Here is a 16,101-nt window from a genome sequence, read left to right as displayed (position 1 = left end):
TCTGTACTATACTATAACCCAGCTGGTTGCTCACTTAGTGGATTTGAGTTAGGACTGTTTGTACAGATATGTCCCTTGTACCATGGATAACAGTTTGTTGAACAAATAGAATGTCTGTGAGGGTCTGTGGTGGCCACTATTATAAGAAGAATAATTTAACTTATTAAATATTTATCGAGTATTCATTAGGTATTCCATTTTAAGGTAGATGGGGGTGTATACATAAAATCTCTGCTGTAAGTAGAACATGAACCCTATTAGAGACCCATATGTATATAACTACATGAACATTCAAAAGAGAGAGAGTTGAAAGAAGGGAATTATGAATGGCATTTATTTGAGCTGAATGCTAAAAGTAGATATAATTTGAATGTGTGGAAATTGGAAGAAATGAGCATTTATGTCGGAGGGGATGACCTAGAGAGAGAAAAGAAAAAAGGATCATGGATAGGGAGCTGAAAAAGAGCTAGTGAGAGAGAACTTTAGAAAGGTATGTTGCAGGGTAGTTGTGGGCATGAAGTGCCAGATTAAAAAGTAACATCCACCAAGCAAAAGATGGGAAATTCACCAGGGTATCTGCTCCAACAGTGAGTGGAGAGGACTAGCCTCTCTATCCTGAACCTTGGGCCTCTCGTTTCCTTTGGTTCAGCTATTTCATGTTTTGTAATGTGAATTTCTTAACACACCTTTTGTGGTGGAATCCTACTCATTGTCCGGTTGTGTTTATCTTAGTAGGACCACATTTTCTCCTTAGGTAATAAGAATTATTTGAATAGTTTGATTTATTCCCTTCCCTCATTTATAGGTGGTAATACTTTAATGTACAAACATCTCATTACTTCTTACATGGTCTAAAAGTGATGTGAACTCTTAAAGCAGAACCTTACTTACTCTTCCTTTTCAGCTCAATTTTACCAGCTCACGTTCTAAAATTCTACACATGGAAAAAGATTATGATGGGTGCTTGGAAGTATAACCGAGAAGAAAGTTAAGAGTGCCAATGGATCAAAATAGCATTTTCTAGATAGATAAACCTGAATCTGACAACCTCAGAATAGCAGGAAAATCCCTTAAGCTGGAAGATTTTCCTTCTCTTTAATTAGGTTCAGTTAGGTTCAAAAACCATAATTACTTCTACACTTGACAAAAACTGCAATTACTTCTGCACCAATCTAATACTTCCCTCTCTCCTTTTTTCCCTTCCTCCATCCACCCATCTGTGCATCTATTCATTGATTATTTTTAAATAATCTCTTCTAGGTATTTATGCAAGTAATGAAGCAAAGCATTATGTGTTACAAACACATAATGAACTTGTTTAAAAAAAAAAAATCAGTTCCAGAATCTCTGGAAGGAGAAAAATCTGCATTCTGAACATGCTTATAAACACCAATTTAGGTGATCCAGAGGTCGCAGTTTCAGAGACACTGAAATAAAAGGAAAGTGTCCCGTCCCGCGGGATCGTCAATGTAGGCCCTAGAAGACGGAGTGGGAACTCGGGGGGACAAGAGACACGAGAAATGGAGACAAGACAGTATCCTGATCAAGTCTCGTTTATTGGTGGCAGTGTAATGCCTTATATAGACCGGCAGGGGCGGAGGTTGGGCCAGGGCGATGATGGTGGCCCTGTGGTGGGCGTGGCCAGGTAGGTCTCGGTTTCTTCGGTCGGACGTCATGTTGCACCTGCGCCGTGGGTTGGTAATTTTCCTGGGCGCGGGATGGCTCCTGCGCTGTAAGTTGATCGTTTTCCCGGGCGCGGGAAAATGGGTGATGAAGAACCCGGAAGAGCGCCATTTTGTACTGGCCTATGAGACAGCAGAACAGGGAAGAAAGTAAATCTAGGGAGGAGGCATAGAGTGGAAGCGTATAGAGCTCAGGCGTCAGTCGTCAGTTATAATCGCTATGGCCGGGCCACGCAGCTCCGGACAGAAAGAATAGTACTTCTTTGGCCAATGAAATTTATGATTGTAGTTACTTAGTATTTGTTTTATATGGACTTATACATGGAAAAGACATATCTGGTGGATACAATATTTATAGTTGTAGAAGATTATATGCCCAGGTATGTCCTCTTCCCTTCAATGTTTCATTCAATTTGCATTTCTATGGAAGCATGCCATGGGATAAAGGGTAAAGTTACTCCCTTCTCGCTATTCTCCCTCCCAGTTGCTCCCCAAAACTCCAACATGTCAGGAACAAAGGTCAGCTATTAGAGTTATGTTCAGAGTTTATGGTACAGAGGTTGTTAATCCTTTCGATTTATTTGACTTCGAATTTTCTTATTTAATTATTTGAAACTACCAACATTTAAAAATCTTTTCCTCCATGTCAAGAATTAGTCATTTGATATTTCAGGTGTCTTCTGTGGCTGAGAAATAATATGATTCTGTGAAAAGATTCCATGTGAGTGGTTCTCCAGACATTATATATTGACTCATCTGAATCAAAAAAAGCCTAAGAAAGATATTTTTCCTTTGGTCACATCTCAGACCTACTGGATCAGAATATATTGTTAAGAGTCAATTATAGTGCTCTTGGTGGGACTCGCTGTAGCCAGCCTGGCCCCTACCCATACTACAGTTCCATTTGCTCCAAAGGAGATGTGACTTGCCTTGTTTGTTTATACATGTATTTCTCACTACAAGATGGAAAGCGTTTTTGAGAGCAGAGTACATACTGAAATGGCTTGTTTCACTTCCATCTTCCTATTTTTACTAAATTAAGGTTTTACGCATAGTTGGGACTGACTATCTTTATTAAATAATTACATGGGACTTTGATGGGAATGGTGAAAATCAGTGTTTTCTGGATGCTCTGAATTAAATATTTTTTGTTGTTATTGCTCTCTTTTAGGATGGAAAGAAGAAGTTTGACAAAGAAAGTGAAAAATATTATTCTATCCTTGAAAAGCATTTAAATTTGTCTGCAAAGAAAAAGGAGTCTCATTTACAAGAGGTAAGCTTTTCCAACTGAAATAATGGAAAAGGCATTAAGTCATATAAAGTCAAAATTTCCGAAGGTAAAACTATCTCAAAATCTGCTACTATTTAATAAAATAATTATGATAGCAATAGCTAAATTAATTGAGAACTTACTATGGACAATACTTTAAACACATTATAACTTCCAAGTGAAGGATTAATATTTCTTTCAACAATGAGAAAAGTTGAAACAAGATCTTTTCCTTTTCTTCTTTTTGAGCATTTTTAAAGGGACAGGACCTATTAAATTCATATTATGGCCTTCATGTTAAATTTAAAATATCTGTGACATTGATTTTAAAGCTTTGCTTCAGCATAGGGAGAAAGATAGACACAAAGCTACATGTTTTGTTTTATTTTATTTTATTTTACTTTATTTTATCTTATTTTATTTTAGAGATGGAGTTTGGCTGTGTCGCCCAGGCTGCAGTGCAGTGGTACGCTGTCAGCTCACTGCAACCTCTGCCGCCTGGGTTCAAGCAGTTGTTGTGCTGCAGCCTCCTGAGTAACTGATATTACAGGCACGTGCCACAATGCCCAGCTAATTTTTGTATTTTTAATAGAGATAGGGTTTCACCATGTTGGTCAGGCTGGTCTTGAACTCCTGACCTCAAGTGATCTGCCTGCCTCGGCCTCCCAAAGTGCTGGGATCACAGGCATGAACCACCGTGCCCAGCTGCTACATGTTTTTAAATCTCAATTATTTTATATCAATTTCCCTTAAGAACAAATGAATAAATATTTTGCTCACATCTACACATCTAAGCAGTTTCTTCCCTCTGTCCGAAATATATTTTATTCTTCCCATTGGTAGTATTTTAACTGTAATTCATGAAATCAAGGCTAGTTCTTTTACTAAGGAATAATGTAGTTCCAATTTCAGTGTCAAAGTATGTCCAATAAATAAATAACCAGACTCCCTTGCCATTGTCACCTTGAGAACAAAAACAAAAAAACGTGAAGCAGCCCTATCTCTTCTCCATTTCCTGGTGTACACTGAAGTGAACACCATTAGTAGGGTGTTGCTGGGTAGCTGACCCGGAGCTCACCACTGTTGTCTAAAAAGTGATCGGGAACCATATGCAGTGTTCTTTAGTCTCTTCCTCCTCTCTCTTCACATGTTGTAGTCCAGAGCCTCTTTCCCGATCCTTCTGCTAGGAAAACCTCTTCCCTTCCTGAACTGCTTTTCAAGATCAACCTGGTCTTCAGCTCTCTTTATTCCTTTTCTTATTTCTCCTACCTCTGAGTTCGACCAGAAGGCATGCTTGACAACTCAAGAGTATTACAAAGTTCCTATAGCCTCAAAAAGAAATAGGAGTGTGATGTTGGCATCTGATTCCCTTTTTTTCCAACAGGCATATGTTCTCATCGACAGTATCAAATTTCTTTATTTAAAGATGTTCAACATTGGGAAGTTTTGTTTTGCTTAATATTAATATATGACTTCATCAGTATGCTTTCTGTTATTAACACATACTATTAAAAATAATATAATTTAATATATAATTGTGTGCTTGTGGAAAGATTTTGATACTAAACTGATGGAAGACAATCTGCCATTAAGAAAAACTAGATTTCTATTTTAAATTTCTTGGACATATTTAACCTTACTGTATTTGGTACTGCTTGTTGTAATTTAATACTGTGTTTACATGTACCAAATGTCTTAAATGATCATGTTAAGACCAAATGTCTTAATACCTTGCACTAGAATAAACCTAAGAGAGAAGGGGGTTATGGTATGAATGTGAATGTAGTCATGTAGAGAGACACTCATCTAATTATCACCAGTACATCATTATCTACCATGCCCAGGGCTATGGCCAGGCACCTTTTTACAAATTGACTAAAGGAAAATTAAGCGTGGTCTTTAGAGACCCTAAAGAACTTTAGGTTCCTGATAAATATGAGAAATCATTCTTTGAAGATACTGCTTAAACCATCTTAAGGAAATGATAACATTATCCTGATTTTGAAGTGCTCTAGAGAATACATCCCAATTTTTCCTGACAACTTAGCTCAATATTTATTACTTGCCTTGCTTTAACAACTTAGGCTATGGTAAAACAGAAAATACATTCTGGTTTCATATTTAAGTGGAGGCTGAAAAAGATAATAGCATAGTAACATCCTCCTCCCACCTCCACAAGTGCACAGACACTTCTTTTCCAGGAGATACATCCTAGAACACAACACAACTAACACATTGTGTTAAGGTAGCTTCTCAGGGGTATATAATGTAGACAAGGCAAAATGTAGCTTGGGTCCCCCCCCGCCCCCGCCCCTCTAGGAATCACACCTGTTGGAGGGAGATGCTACCATAAACATATTTAATTCTGTGACATGGTATTAAAAGTCATCTGCTCCTTTCTAGAACAGCTCTGGTCCTTCTGTCAGCCCCAAGCTTATTAACTCGTTCTCATAAAGGCCCTCTGTGCCTTCCTACCTGCACAGCTGACTCCTTAACATTTTGTTGTTGAAAAATAAGTGGCTGCCCGTTTCCAGGACTGAATTGAAGGGTCATCTTTTATTAACAAAATCCCAAGACCATCAATTAGGCCATTGGAGTAAACAATTGGAGAATCAGAAGCAAACTTTTCAAGATTATAGGCTTTATAGTGGATGAAAAGAAGTAATATTTGTTATGTAAATAAATAATTCTTTTCTAAGCATAAAAGGAAGGCATCATAAAGGAAATGTAGAAAGACCTGAATGCATAAAAATAAGTAATCTGTTTCAAAAGACATTAAGCCAAATTAAATGTCAAACCATTAGGGAATGTAAACAACATATGATATGGGGTTATCATCTCTTATATACAAGAAGAGTTTGCCAATCAGTGTCAGAAAGGTAAACACTTCAATGGAAAAAATGGGCCAAGGACGCAAACAGGCATTGACTAAGGAGGAAATACGAGTTATAATAAATATGGTTAGTTTGAGTGCCACATGTATTTGAAAATGCAAATAACAACATGTCATTTTCAATTTGATAAAGAGAATATCTATTGTTAGTGAAGGTATAGGAAACTGGGCACACTTTTGTTCTCCCAGTGCGAGCATAAAAAGATTTAATCATTCTTAAGGTAAATTTGACTGTATTTCAACAAACCTGAAACATGCTAGGTAGTTGAGACGATTTCTCTTGGTAAGAATTTACCCCAAAGAAATTATCAGAGATAAGCATAAAAATTGTGTAGATATTGTTTAAATATTGATACAAGAATTATTCGTAAGTTCAGAAATTTAGAAATATCTGAAATGGCAGAAAGAATGATTGGGGTAAATATACAAATGTAGTTTGACCAAAAATGGAGTGTGATATGTTAAAAGTTTGATTTGGAGAATCATTTAAAGACATTGAGAAATAGTCATACAAATAGGAAAAAAGCAGATTGTAAACCAGAATATACAGTATTATACCAGGCTTGTTTTAAAGGAATTTTGTGTGTGTGTGTGTGTCACATCAAAATATTAACAGTGGAATTGCAATTCTTACTATCTTCACATTTCTCTGTCATAGTAACAAATAATGAATCAGCTTACAATAACAAATATTTTTATATTTATAATTAGGAAAAAAGTAAAGAGGAAATAGATTCCCTTTAGACATCCAGATTTTGGTTTTTCCACCTATCACTAACTACTCTTTCAGTAGGTTCCTCTTGAGGCACCTCCTAAATGAAGCGAAGTCCTTAGGCATAGTTCTTATATCTCTATTCTTATCCTTCAGTTTCTGTCCCTGAAACCTCTTCTACTTTCACATTGTTTATAACATCTAGATGAACATCTCTCATGGCATGATTTTGTCATGCCTGACTGTCTTTGCACTGTCCTCTGGCTGGTTACCAATACTTTAGATTGACCAATTCCTAGTGAAGTGCGAAATCTTGCACCTCACCATCTTTTACCAAATTTGCTCCCACCTGTCATTTTCTCAATTATCTGTTAATGCTAGCTTTATTTATTTATTTATTTATTTATTTATTTATTTATTTATTTTTGAGAACAAGTTTCACTCTGTTGCCCAGGCTGGAGTGCAGAGGCGTGATCTTGTCTCATTGCAACCTCTACCTCTTGGGTCCAAGCAATTCTCATGCCTCAGCCTCTCGAGTAGCTGGGACTACAGGTGTGTACCACCATGCCCAGCTAAGTTTTGTAGTTTTAGTGGAGACAGGGTTTCACTCTGTTGGCCAGGCTGGTCTCAAACTGCTGACCTCAAGTGATCCTCCTGCCTCAGGCTGCCAAATTGCTGGGATTATAGGCATGAACTACCATGCCCAGCCTAGTAGTAGTATTTTTTTGTATCAAATTTATCTGTGGCTTCTTCCTTGCTTCTCACACTCACATCATTCAGCTTCTCTTTCTTGCTGGGGTGCACCAGACTCCTTCACCATTATCAGATAAGAGATCTTTTTATATTCACATGTACCCAGGCCACCTCTTAATGTATTCTGCACTGTCCTCATGTTAATCTTGAATGTTGCTTGTTTCTCGTCAGCCTCCTTCTCAAGTTTTTGTATTGCCTATACGATGAAAGCTACACTCATTCTATATTTCTCTGCCTTAACTCTCATTTCTGTCTCCTCCAAACAAAACCTTTAGTCACAAACCTTTTGTCCTACCTAAGCATAACGTCTCTTTTCCTGACTGTATCACGTCACTCAAACTCTTCTCGTTTTATCTCTTCCTCATTCTTCAAAGTCAAACTTAAATCTTTTCTCCTTGGGCAATTGCTGAGACCAACTCTGCTGGGGAGACCCTAACCCAGCGGCGCTAGAGGAATTATAGACACACACACAGAAATATAGAGGTGTGAAGTGGGAAATCAGGGGTCTCACAGCCTTCAGAGCGGAGAACCCCAAACGGAGATTTACCCACATATTTATTAACAGCAAGCCAGTCATTAGCATTGTTTCTGTAGCTATTAGATTAACTGAAAGTATCCCTTATGGGAAACGAAGGGATGGGCCGAATTAAAGGAATAGGTTGGGCTAGTTAACTGTAGCGGGAACATTTATGCCCTTAAGGCATAAGTCGCTCATGCTGTAGTTTGTGACTTAAGAATGCCTTTAAGCGATTTTCTGCCCTGGGCGGGCCAGGTGTTCCTTGCCCTCATTCCCGTAAACCCACAACCTTCCAGCTTGGGCATTAGGGCCATTATGGACATGTCACAGTGCTGCTGAGATTTTATTTATGGCCAGTTTTGGGGCCAGTTTATGGCCAGATTTTGGGGGGCTTGCTCACATCAAGAAATGATTCAACAAATATCACCTGACGCCTTTCCCTCTCTTTTGAATTGAGATAGCTTCACAATAAGCTATCTGCAGACTCATATGGTTTTCTTATGCAATTAATCTGGTTTCTTTAGGTCCCTTTTTTTGCCAGATAAACAACAGTTTACACCTGTTGTTCTGGCCTAATTATTACTAGTGCTCCCTTTCAGTTTTAAAATTATCTCAGTTCAATTGATGAATCCTAGGCTTACTCTACTTATCCAGTACAAAATATATAGCAGCAGTTGCTAGTGGATTTATAAGCAAGTGTTTGCTAGTGAACCATATGATGAGCTTACATACTAAAGAGATCTAAGTAAAAGAATGTCTTTCTATATCTTATACTGTAAAGAAATTGAACTGTCATATTCCTTAAGTACTGTATGCTCTGGATGACGTTTCTTAGCAGCTTTGGTCTATCAAATTTCAGTAGTCCACATTGGAGGCTATGAAAACACCCTATAAGTAGCAAACAACAAGAGTCATTTCTCTTTTAACCTTTCTTTGCTTCCCATTCCCCTTTTTGGAGGGGGGTGAGTGGGATGAGACTGTACATGGCAAATAAGTTTCTGAAGAAATGACTTAATAGTTTTGTGTTGGGGTCCCCAAGACCACCCCCAGCTTTGGTCATTTGCTTGGAGAACTCACAGGACTCACATATAGTCATACTCATGGCTGAGATCTATTACAGTGAAAGGAAATAAAGAAAGGGTACAGGGAACAAATTCTGGGGGAAACCAGGTGCAACCTTCTAAGAGTACTCTCCCAATGGAGACACACAGAGCATGCTCGATTCCCCCTGCAAGGAGCTGTGGCCTGTGAAATGTTGTCCACCGAGGAAGTTCATTAGAGACTTGTTGCCTAGAGGTTTATTGGAGGCTGGTCACATAGCACCCGCTCCCGGGCATATACCCAAATTCCAAACTCTCAGAGGAAAGGAGGTGTTTGCATAAACCATATTGTTTGTACAAACAGTTTAGGTGCAATAAGCCATCTCTTAGCTGTTAGAGTGATGTGAACCCTCCCTAAACTAACATTCCCAGACACCAGCCAGGGGCTAGCTTTGTAAGCAAACCTTTCAAGAAACAGCAGTTAGACCTGCTGTGCTAAATCTTTTCTGCATAGTTCTGTTGACTAGAAAAAAAAAAAAAAAACATTTTAGACTCTGAAGGTCTCCACATTTTAGTTTGTTCCCATGTGCTCACAACACAATCAACGATGTTACATATATATATATGTATATATATATATTTTTAGATTTTTTTTTATTTTTTATTGTATTTTAAGTTCTAGGGTACATGTGCACAACGTGCAGGTTTGTTACATATATATACTTGTGCCATGTTGGTGTGCTGCACCCATCGACTCGTCAGCACCCATCAACTCATCATTTACATCAGGTATAATTCCCAATGCCTTCCCTCCTCCCTCCCCCCTCCCCATAATAGGCCCCGGTGTGTGATGTTCCCCTTCCAGAGTCCAAGTGATCTCATTGTCCAATTCCCACCAATGAGTGAGAACATGCAGTGTTTGGTTTTCCATTTTTGCGATAGTTTGCTGAGAATGATGGTTTCCAGCTGCATCCATGTCCCTACAAAGGACACAAACTCATCCTTTTTTATGGCTGCATAGTATTTCATTGTGTGTATGTGCCACATTTTCTTAATCCAGTCTGTCACTGATGGACATTTGGGTTGATTCCAAGTCTTTGCTATTGTGAATAGTGCCGCAATAAACATACGTGTGCATGTGTCTTTATAGCAGCATGATTTATAATCCTTTGGGTATTTTTTCTTTTAAAAAAAAAAAAAATAGAGACAGCATCTTACAATATTGCCCAGGCTGGTCTTGAACTCCTGGGCTCGAACAGTCCTCCCACCTTGGCCTCTCAAAGTTTTGGGACTACAGATATGAGCCACCATATCCAGCCTGACATTATCTTTTAAAGTAAATAAAATTTCCAAAATAACTTGTGGAATAGAATAGTGCCCCTATTCTTGCATCCCTGTCACCCAGTAGTGTGCTAAGACACGCTCCAGAGAGTCCTTTTCCTGCATCTCTTTCCAGCTCCCGCATTCTGTGATGTTGAGTTTGTGTTTTGAAACTGGCCATTTTGGCGTTATTTGTACCACAGAAACCACAAATATTGCAAATCAGGCTTTTCTCCCCAGAGAGCCAGTTGTTAAACATTTATTGACACCTATCCCTCATTACTAAATTAATTAATTCTTATGTATATAGTGTGTTCCAATAAGCGATGGTAAGAAGAAAAGAAATATGATTTGTGTGGAATGCGGATGTTCTTTTTGTTTGCACCTCTATCTTTCATAAATGATGTCCAGGAGCTGAAAAGTTTTGGGTTCAAATCTCCTACCTGATTTATACATTCTTCACATTTATTAGCTTAAAAATTTAGAATACTCAACTTTAAACATCTCTAGTGAGTTGCTGGTAATATTGGATTCTTTGTAATCCCCTAATTAAGTGCATAGTAAGTATATATAATTACGCTGATTCTTGAACAACGTGGGGGTTAGGGGCATCTACTCCCTGCACAGTTAAAAGTACATGTATAATTTTTTACTCCTCCAAATCTTAATTACTAATAGGTTCTGTTAACTGGAAGTCTTACCAATAAAATCTTTTTTTTTTTTTTAATTTTGTTTGTCAAACTACCATTATAAATGGCTTCAAGTTTTCTATCCCCAAATTGGTGTCAATGGATACTTAGTACTCCAGAGAGCCCCTTCTTTCCATCGGCTTTTGTAACATCCAGCTGGCAACAAGGAAGGTAGAGGTGGGCAAGAAAAGTAAGTCATGTCTCTCTGCTAAGCCAAAGTCACTTTTAAAGAGTGCATCTGAGGGTGATAGTAGGCAGAGAAGAGGGAAGAGAGAGGCATTGTCTAAAAGAAAATGAAATCACCTCAGTAATACTATCTTATATGTTATCAGTAGAACCTTATTGCAATCAGATATAATGAATGTGCATGGCATTGACATAGCATGATTCATCAGGTTAGAGCCATTGAATTTTTATTTGTCTGTTTATTTGTTTGACTCTACTACCAGCATTATCTAAGATCTTACCTAATGAAGTGGCTCTCCTGCTTAATATTCTTAGATGCTTCTCCCTCCATTAAAATCCCAATTTGTTATGCAGCATCCAAGATACTTTACAGTATGATGCTATCCTCACTTCTCCCTCTTCTTCTCCATGTGTTCACACTGCAGTCAAATCCATCTCTTCATGCCTCTTTACTTTTTCAGGAAAATGGCCCCTGCTTTTTTTATATTGTTGACAATTCAGTCAATTGTTCATCTTAAGATTCAACTCCAAATACCACCATTTTGTCCCATAATTTTGAATTATATCCGTCCTTCTATGATCCCATAATTTTTCATTTACATTTCTTGTATTTTTTTTTTAACTGCAATGGGTATTGTGTACTTATTCTGTGTGTGTATGTGTCTGTGTGTGTATCTCCTGCCCCACACACTATATGCTCTTGTAGGCAAAGACTATAATAAGTGCTGAGTTAAACTTTTTGTTGGAGTTACTTTGTAATAAAGATAGCAGAGCAGGAATTGAGTCTCTCTCTATGTAGAACCATCAGTAATCACCCTCTGGTTTTTCTCTTTAGGCAGATACACAAATTGACCGAGAACATCAGAACTTCTATGAAGCGTCATTAGAATATGTCTTTAAAATTCAAGAGGTCCAAGAAAAAAAGAAGTTTGAATTTGTTGAACCGGTAAGTTTCAGATTTTTTGTAAAAATGGTAGGCTGAAAACAATCTATGGAAAAAAAGTACACTTTTTTTTTAAATAATATATAATTTTTCTTGAAAATTATGATTGATAAAAATAAAAGGGGAGTAGGGAAGCGATGAACAGGTGGAGTACAGGTGACTTTTAGGACAGTGAAACTCTTGTGTACAATAGTGTAGTGATGGATGAGAATACCGTTGTACATTTGTCAAAACCCATAGAATGGGTAGCACAAAAACTGAGCTCTAATGTATACTATGGATTCAGTTAATATTAATGTATTAGCATTGCCGCATCGGCTATAACAAAAGTACCACAGAAATGCAAGATGCTAATAAGAGAGGAAGCTGTTAGCGGGAGAGAAGTACAGAGGTGGTGGGGGACAGGTGAGCTGAGGGGGCATAAGGGAACTTCATTCTTTCCACTCATTTTTTGGCAAACCTAAAACTGCTCTAAAAATGAAATGTATTAATTAAATAAATTTAAAAAAAAAAGGGGGCTGTACATTATCTATACATGAATGAGTACACTTCACCAGTAAAATGACCCATTTAGCAAAACTTTAGACAGAGAGGGAAAACTGAAGGCTCTGTTTTCCCCTTTGTTCTGTGCTCCCCTTCCTCACAGGGCTTGGATCTGCTGGACTTTCCTATGAAGTCATTTATTTTCCTAAGTCAGTGTAAAATGTAATGGATTTCCTAATGTAAACTGCATTACAGAAAAGAACAGGTGGCTGGTCTTTATAAGCTTATTTCATTTTTTAGCATTTTTTTCAAGTGATACCCTAATGTGTTCCAATATTGCCTAAAAAGGCATCTTGACAAAGTGGCATGTATGATGAATAAAGGTTTGCTCTAGAGTCAGGTGGTCTGTTGTCTGCATTCTTCAATTCCCATGAGATCAGAGGATAGGGTTAATAAATGTATAAGTAATCAGATATCTAATTTAAGCCATTCTTTTCTTCCTATGTCAGTCCTTTAAAAAATCCATTCATAATAAAAATAAAATACTCTATTTCTATGTTAGTGGATATGATAAGGAGAAGGCAAAGGAAGACCACATTGTAAAATGTATTTCACATGAATCATTTTCTAATGGAAATCCACCAGCTGTCCCCTAAAGATAATGGAAAACTGAGACAGAGCAGAGGTTGGGGACAGTTATCAGGCCCAGCCTGGCTTCCAGGACCTCTTCCTTTAGTTGGAACCTATTGACTCTCTCCTGTAAACTAGGCAGTAGGCACATTTGCAAGAACAGCTTTCAGCTAGAGAGATGAGGGAACTGAAGACCACCACTCAGGCTCAGGGATTTAACTTTTACCTTTTATTTAGAATAACAAACTGAAGTTCAAGTTCTGTTTACCAAACACTTAATCCTTAAATCCCCTAGGATTATCCTCTTATATAGCAGACACTTTAAGATCTGATTAAACTTTCTATGACCTAGAGAATGTTCTGAAGCTCATCTGGGGCTCATGGACAACTAGCCAGCCTAACGTTTCCTGTTCTAGGAAGATGACCACTACTTATAGATCCTGTTCCCCTTCCCATTGACTATGTCCCACCCCAGAATCCCACCATGGTTTCTGAAGCTTCGCTTCTTGCTAGCAAACTACTTCCCTAGAGCCTGCCCCTTGGGATTTTTGAATTGCAGCTCTTCTTGACACCAAACCGTCAGAGACCCCATTAATTCTGACAGTTTTTCTGTGTATTCCTTCCTTGTGTCTTCCCATTTCCTTCAGACACTGTGCTGATCTGCTGTGCTGTTGTTTCTTCTCACACCTGGAATAATCCTTCCACATCTGTATGCCTTTATTCCTCTTGGAAGATGATATGGGGGTCGCTTGTTTCCCTAGGTCTCTTTTATAGCCCATCCTGTCTGGGAACAGTGAACTAGAACATTCTGTAAGATGACATCAGATGTATAAAGAGGAGATTGTAAAAAAATGTTTGCTCACAGGTGGCAGAAGGAATGACAAGAATTTATGAATTCCTGTAAAAATACGGTAGAGAAGTAGAAGCCATCTTTCAACTGAAATGTGTTTTCTTCCCTCTACCTTATCCGAAGCTATGATGTCCTGATAAGTCTTCTGTCATGCATACCTTTCTTATGACACCACAGTCAAAATTGATGTTAAAATTGTCCTTCTTCCAAAATATTTTCCTGGCTGCTCTGTTTTTCCTATTAGAGCGTCTGGCCAAACCAAATAGTACTGTCAGTTTGGTCTCGTCCTCATTTCTAGCCTCAGAGTCTCATCCATGGAGTTGTACTTAATATCCATTTGAACAACGAGAATAGAAATGGGATCAATGAAGCATGAGTGTGTATGTCAATCTTTAGGTTTATGCATTGACAAATTAATTTGGAGGAGAAACGTTGTAAACCAAAGCTCCCGGGAACTATAAACATAAAAAGACATGAAAACACTTTAATGTCTTTGCTGTTTTTGTTCTTTAAAAATCCAATTCTTGTTTGTATTGCTATTGCATGTTGCAGAAATCTAGTAGTCTATTCTAGCTTTAGCCCAGATTAGTTTAACAAATAAGCATTAGAGTAAAGCAAATGCCCTGGGGATGGGTCTATCTCCTATAGATTGTAAGAAATCCAATAGAAAATATGAACAGGGGATAGTGATTCACGAAATAATATTCTTACCTTATGATGATACATTTGAGATTAGTTTACATTGTTTTAATTAATATCAAGATCATACTGCTTGTCATAAAACTTCTATGCAATATTCATGTGCTATTAAGAATAAGTATTCTGGCTGGCGTGGTGGCTCATGCCTGTAATCCCAGCACTTTGGGAGGCCAAGGCGGGTGGATTGCTTGAGGTCAGGAGTTCGAGACCAGCCTGACCAATATGGTGAAACCTTGTCTCTACTAAAAATGCAAAAATTAGCTGGGCGTGGTGGCATGTGCCTGTAGTCTAAGCTACTCAAGAGGCTGAGGCACGAGAATTGCTTGAACCTGGGAGGTGGAGGTTGCAGTGATCCAAGATCACACCACTGCACTCCAGCCTGGGCAACAGAGTAACACTCTGTCTCAATAAATAATAAATAAATAAATAAATAAATATTCCTACATTGTCATTATTCTAAAGAAAAACTAGGTCTGACACATGGACTAAAAGAGGACATTCAAGTGTTATTTATAAATAAGCTATGTGTTATTGGTTTAAAAGCATACCTGGAATCAAATTTTTTGTTAGTGTTTGGTGTTTCTGAGATGGAGTTTGCCCTATTGCCCAGGTAGGAGTGCAGTGACATAATCTCAGCTCACTACAACCTCCACCTGACAGGTTTAAGCGATTCTCCTGCCTCAGGCTCCTGAGTGAGTAGCTGAAATTACAGGCATACACCACCACACCCGGATAATTTTTTTAGTTTTAGTAGAGACAGAGTTTCATGACGTTGGCCGGGCTGGTCTTGAACTCCTGACCTCAGGTGATCCACCTGTTTCGGCCTCCCAAAGTGCCGGGATTACAGGGTGAGCCACCATGCCTGGCCTGAAATCAGCTTTTTAAACTCAGTTCTCTATAAGCTATACAAGTTTAATAGCCATCTTTTTTCTAGTTTATTATATTTTATATAGAAAGGGATTATAGCTCACTGGTGATTTCTAGACCCACCATTCTCTGTGGTAGTAATTACCCATAGCTAGTCTGAGTTAGGATGTGCTGTAAATATAAAATCAACATCAGCCTGCAGAATCTTAGTATGAAAAAATGGATAATAACTCATTAATACCTCTTTTATACTGATTACAGGTTGAAATGCTATTTTGGATATATTATATTAAAATAAATTATTCAAATTTATTTCACTTTTTTTTTTTTTTTTAAGTATCTAAAATATGTTTACTAGCCAGGCACGGTGGCTCACGCCTGTAGTCCCAGCACATTAGGAGGCTGAGGCGGGCAGATCGCTTGAAACCAGTAGTTCAAGACCAGCTTGGCCAACATGGTGAAACCTCGTCTCTACTAAAAACACGAAAACTAGCCAGGCGTGGTGATGGGTGCCTGTAATCCCAGCTACTCGGGAGGCTGAGGCACGAGATTCACTTGAACCCTGGA

The 16,101-nt window shown here is 38.2% G+C and overlaps 1 protein-coding gene across 2 annotated transcripts in view; it reads left to right on the top strand.

The window, feature by feature from the left end:
- The window catches only part of ARHGAP42 (Rho GTPase activating protein 42), a 313,699-nt gene that overhangs the window by 223,215 nt on the left and 74,383 nt on the right, over nt 1-16,101 (top strand). For both annotated transcript variants that reach the window (XM_003910587.5, XM_009187162.4), the window contains 2 exons: nt 2,854-2,955; nt 11,898-12,008. In XM_003910587.5, coding sequence (XP_003910636.2) covers nt 2,854-2,955; nt 11,898-12,008 — 213 coding nt within the window. The remainder of the gene's footprint in view (nt 1-2,853; nt 2,956-11,897; nt 12,009-16,101) is intronic.

The sequence above is a fragment of the Papio anubis genome, chromosome 12, assembly GCF_008728515.1.
Source record: "Papio anubis isolate 15944 chromosome 12, Panubis1.0, whole genome shotgun sequence".
NCBI lineage: Eukaryota > Metazoa > Chordata > Mammalia > Primates > Cercopithecidae > Papio > Papio anubis.
This window is presented reverse-complemented; position numbering and strand designations above follow the sequence as displayed.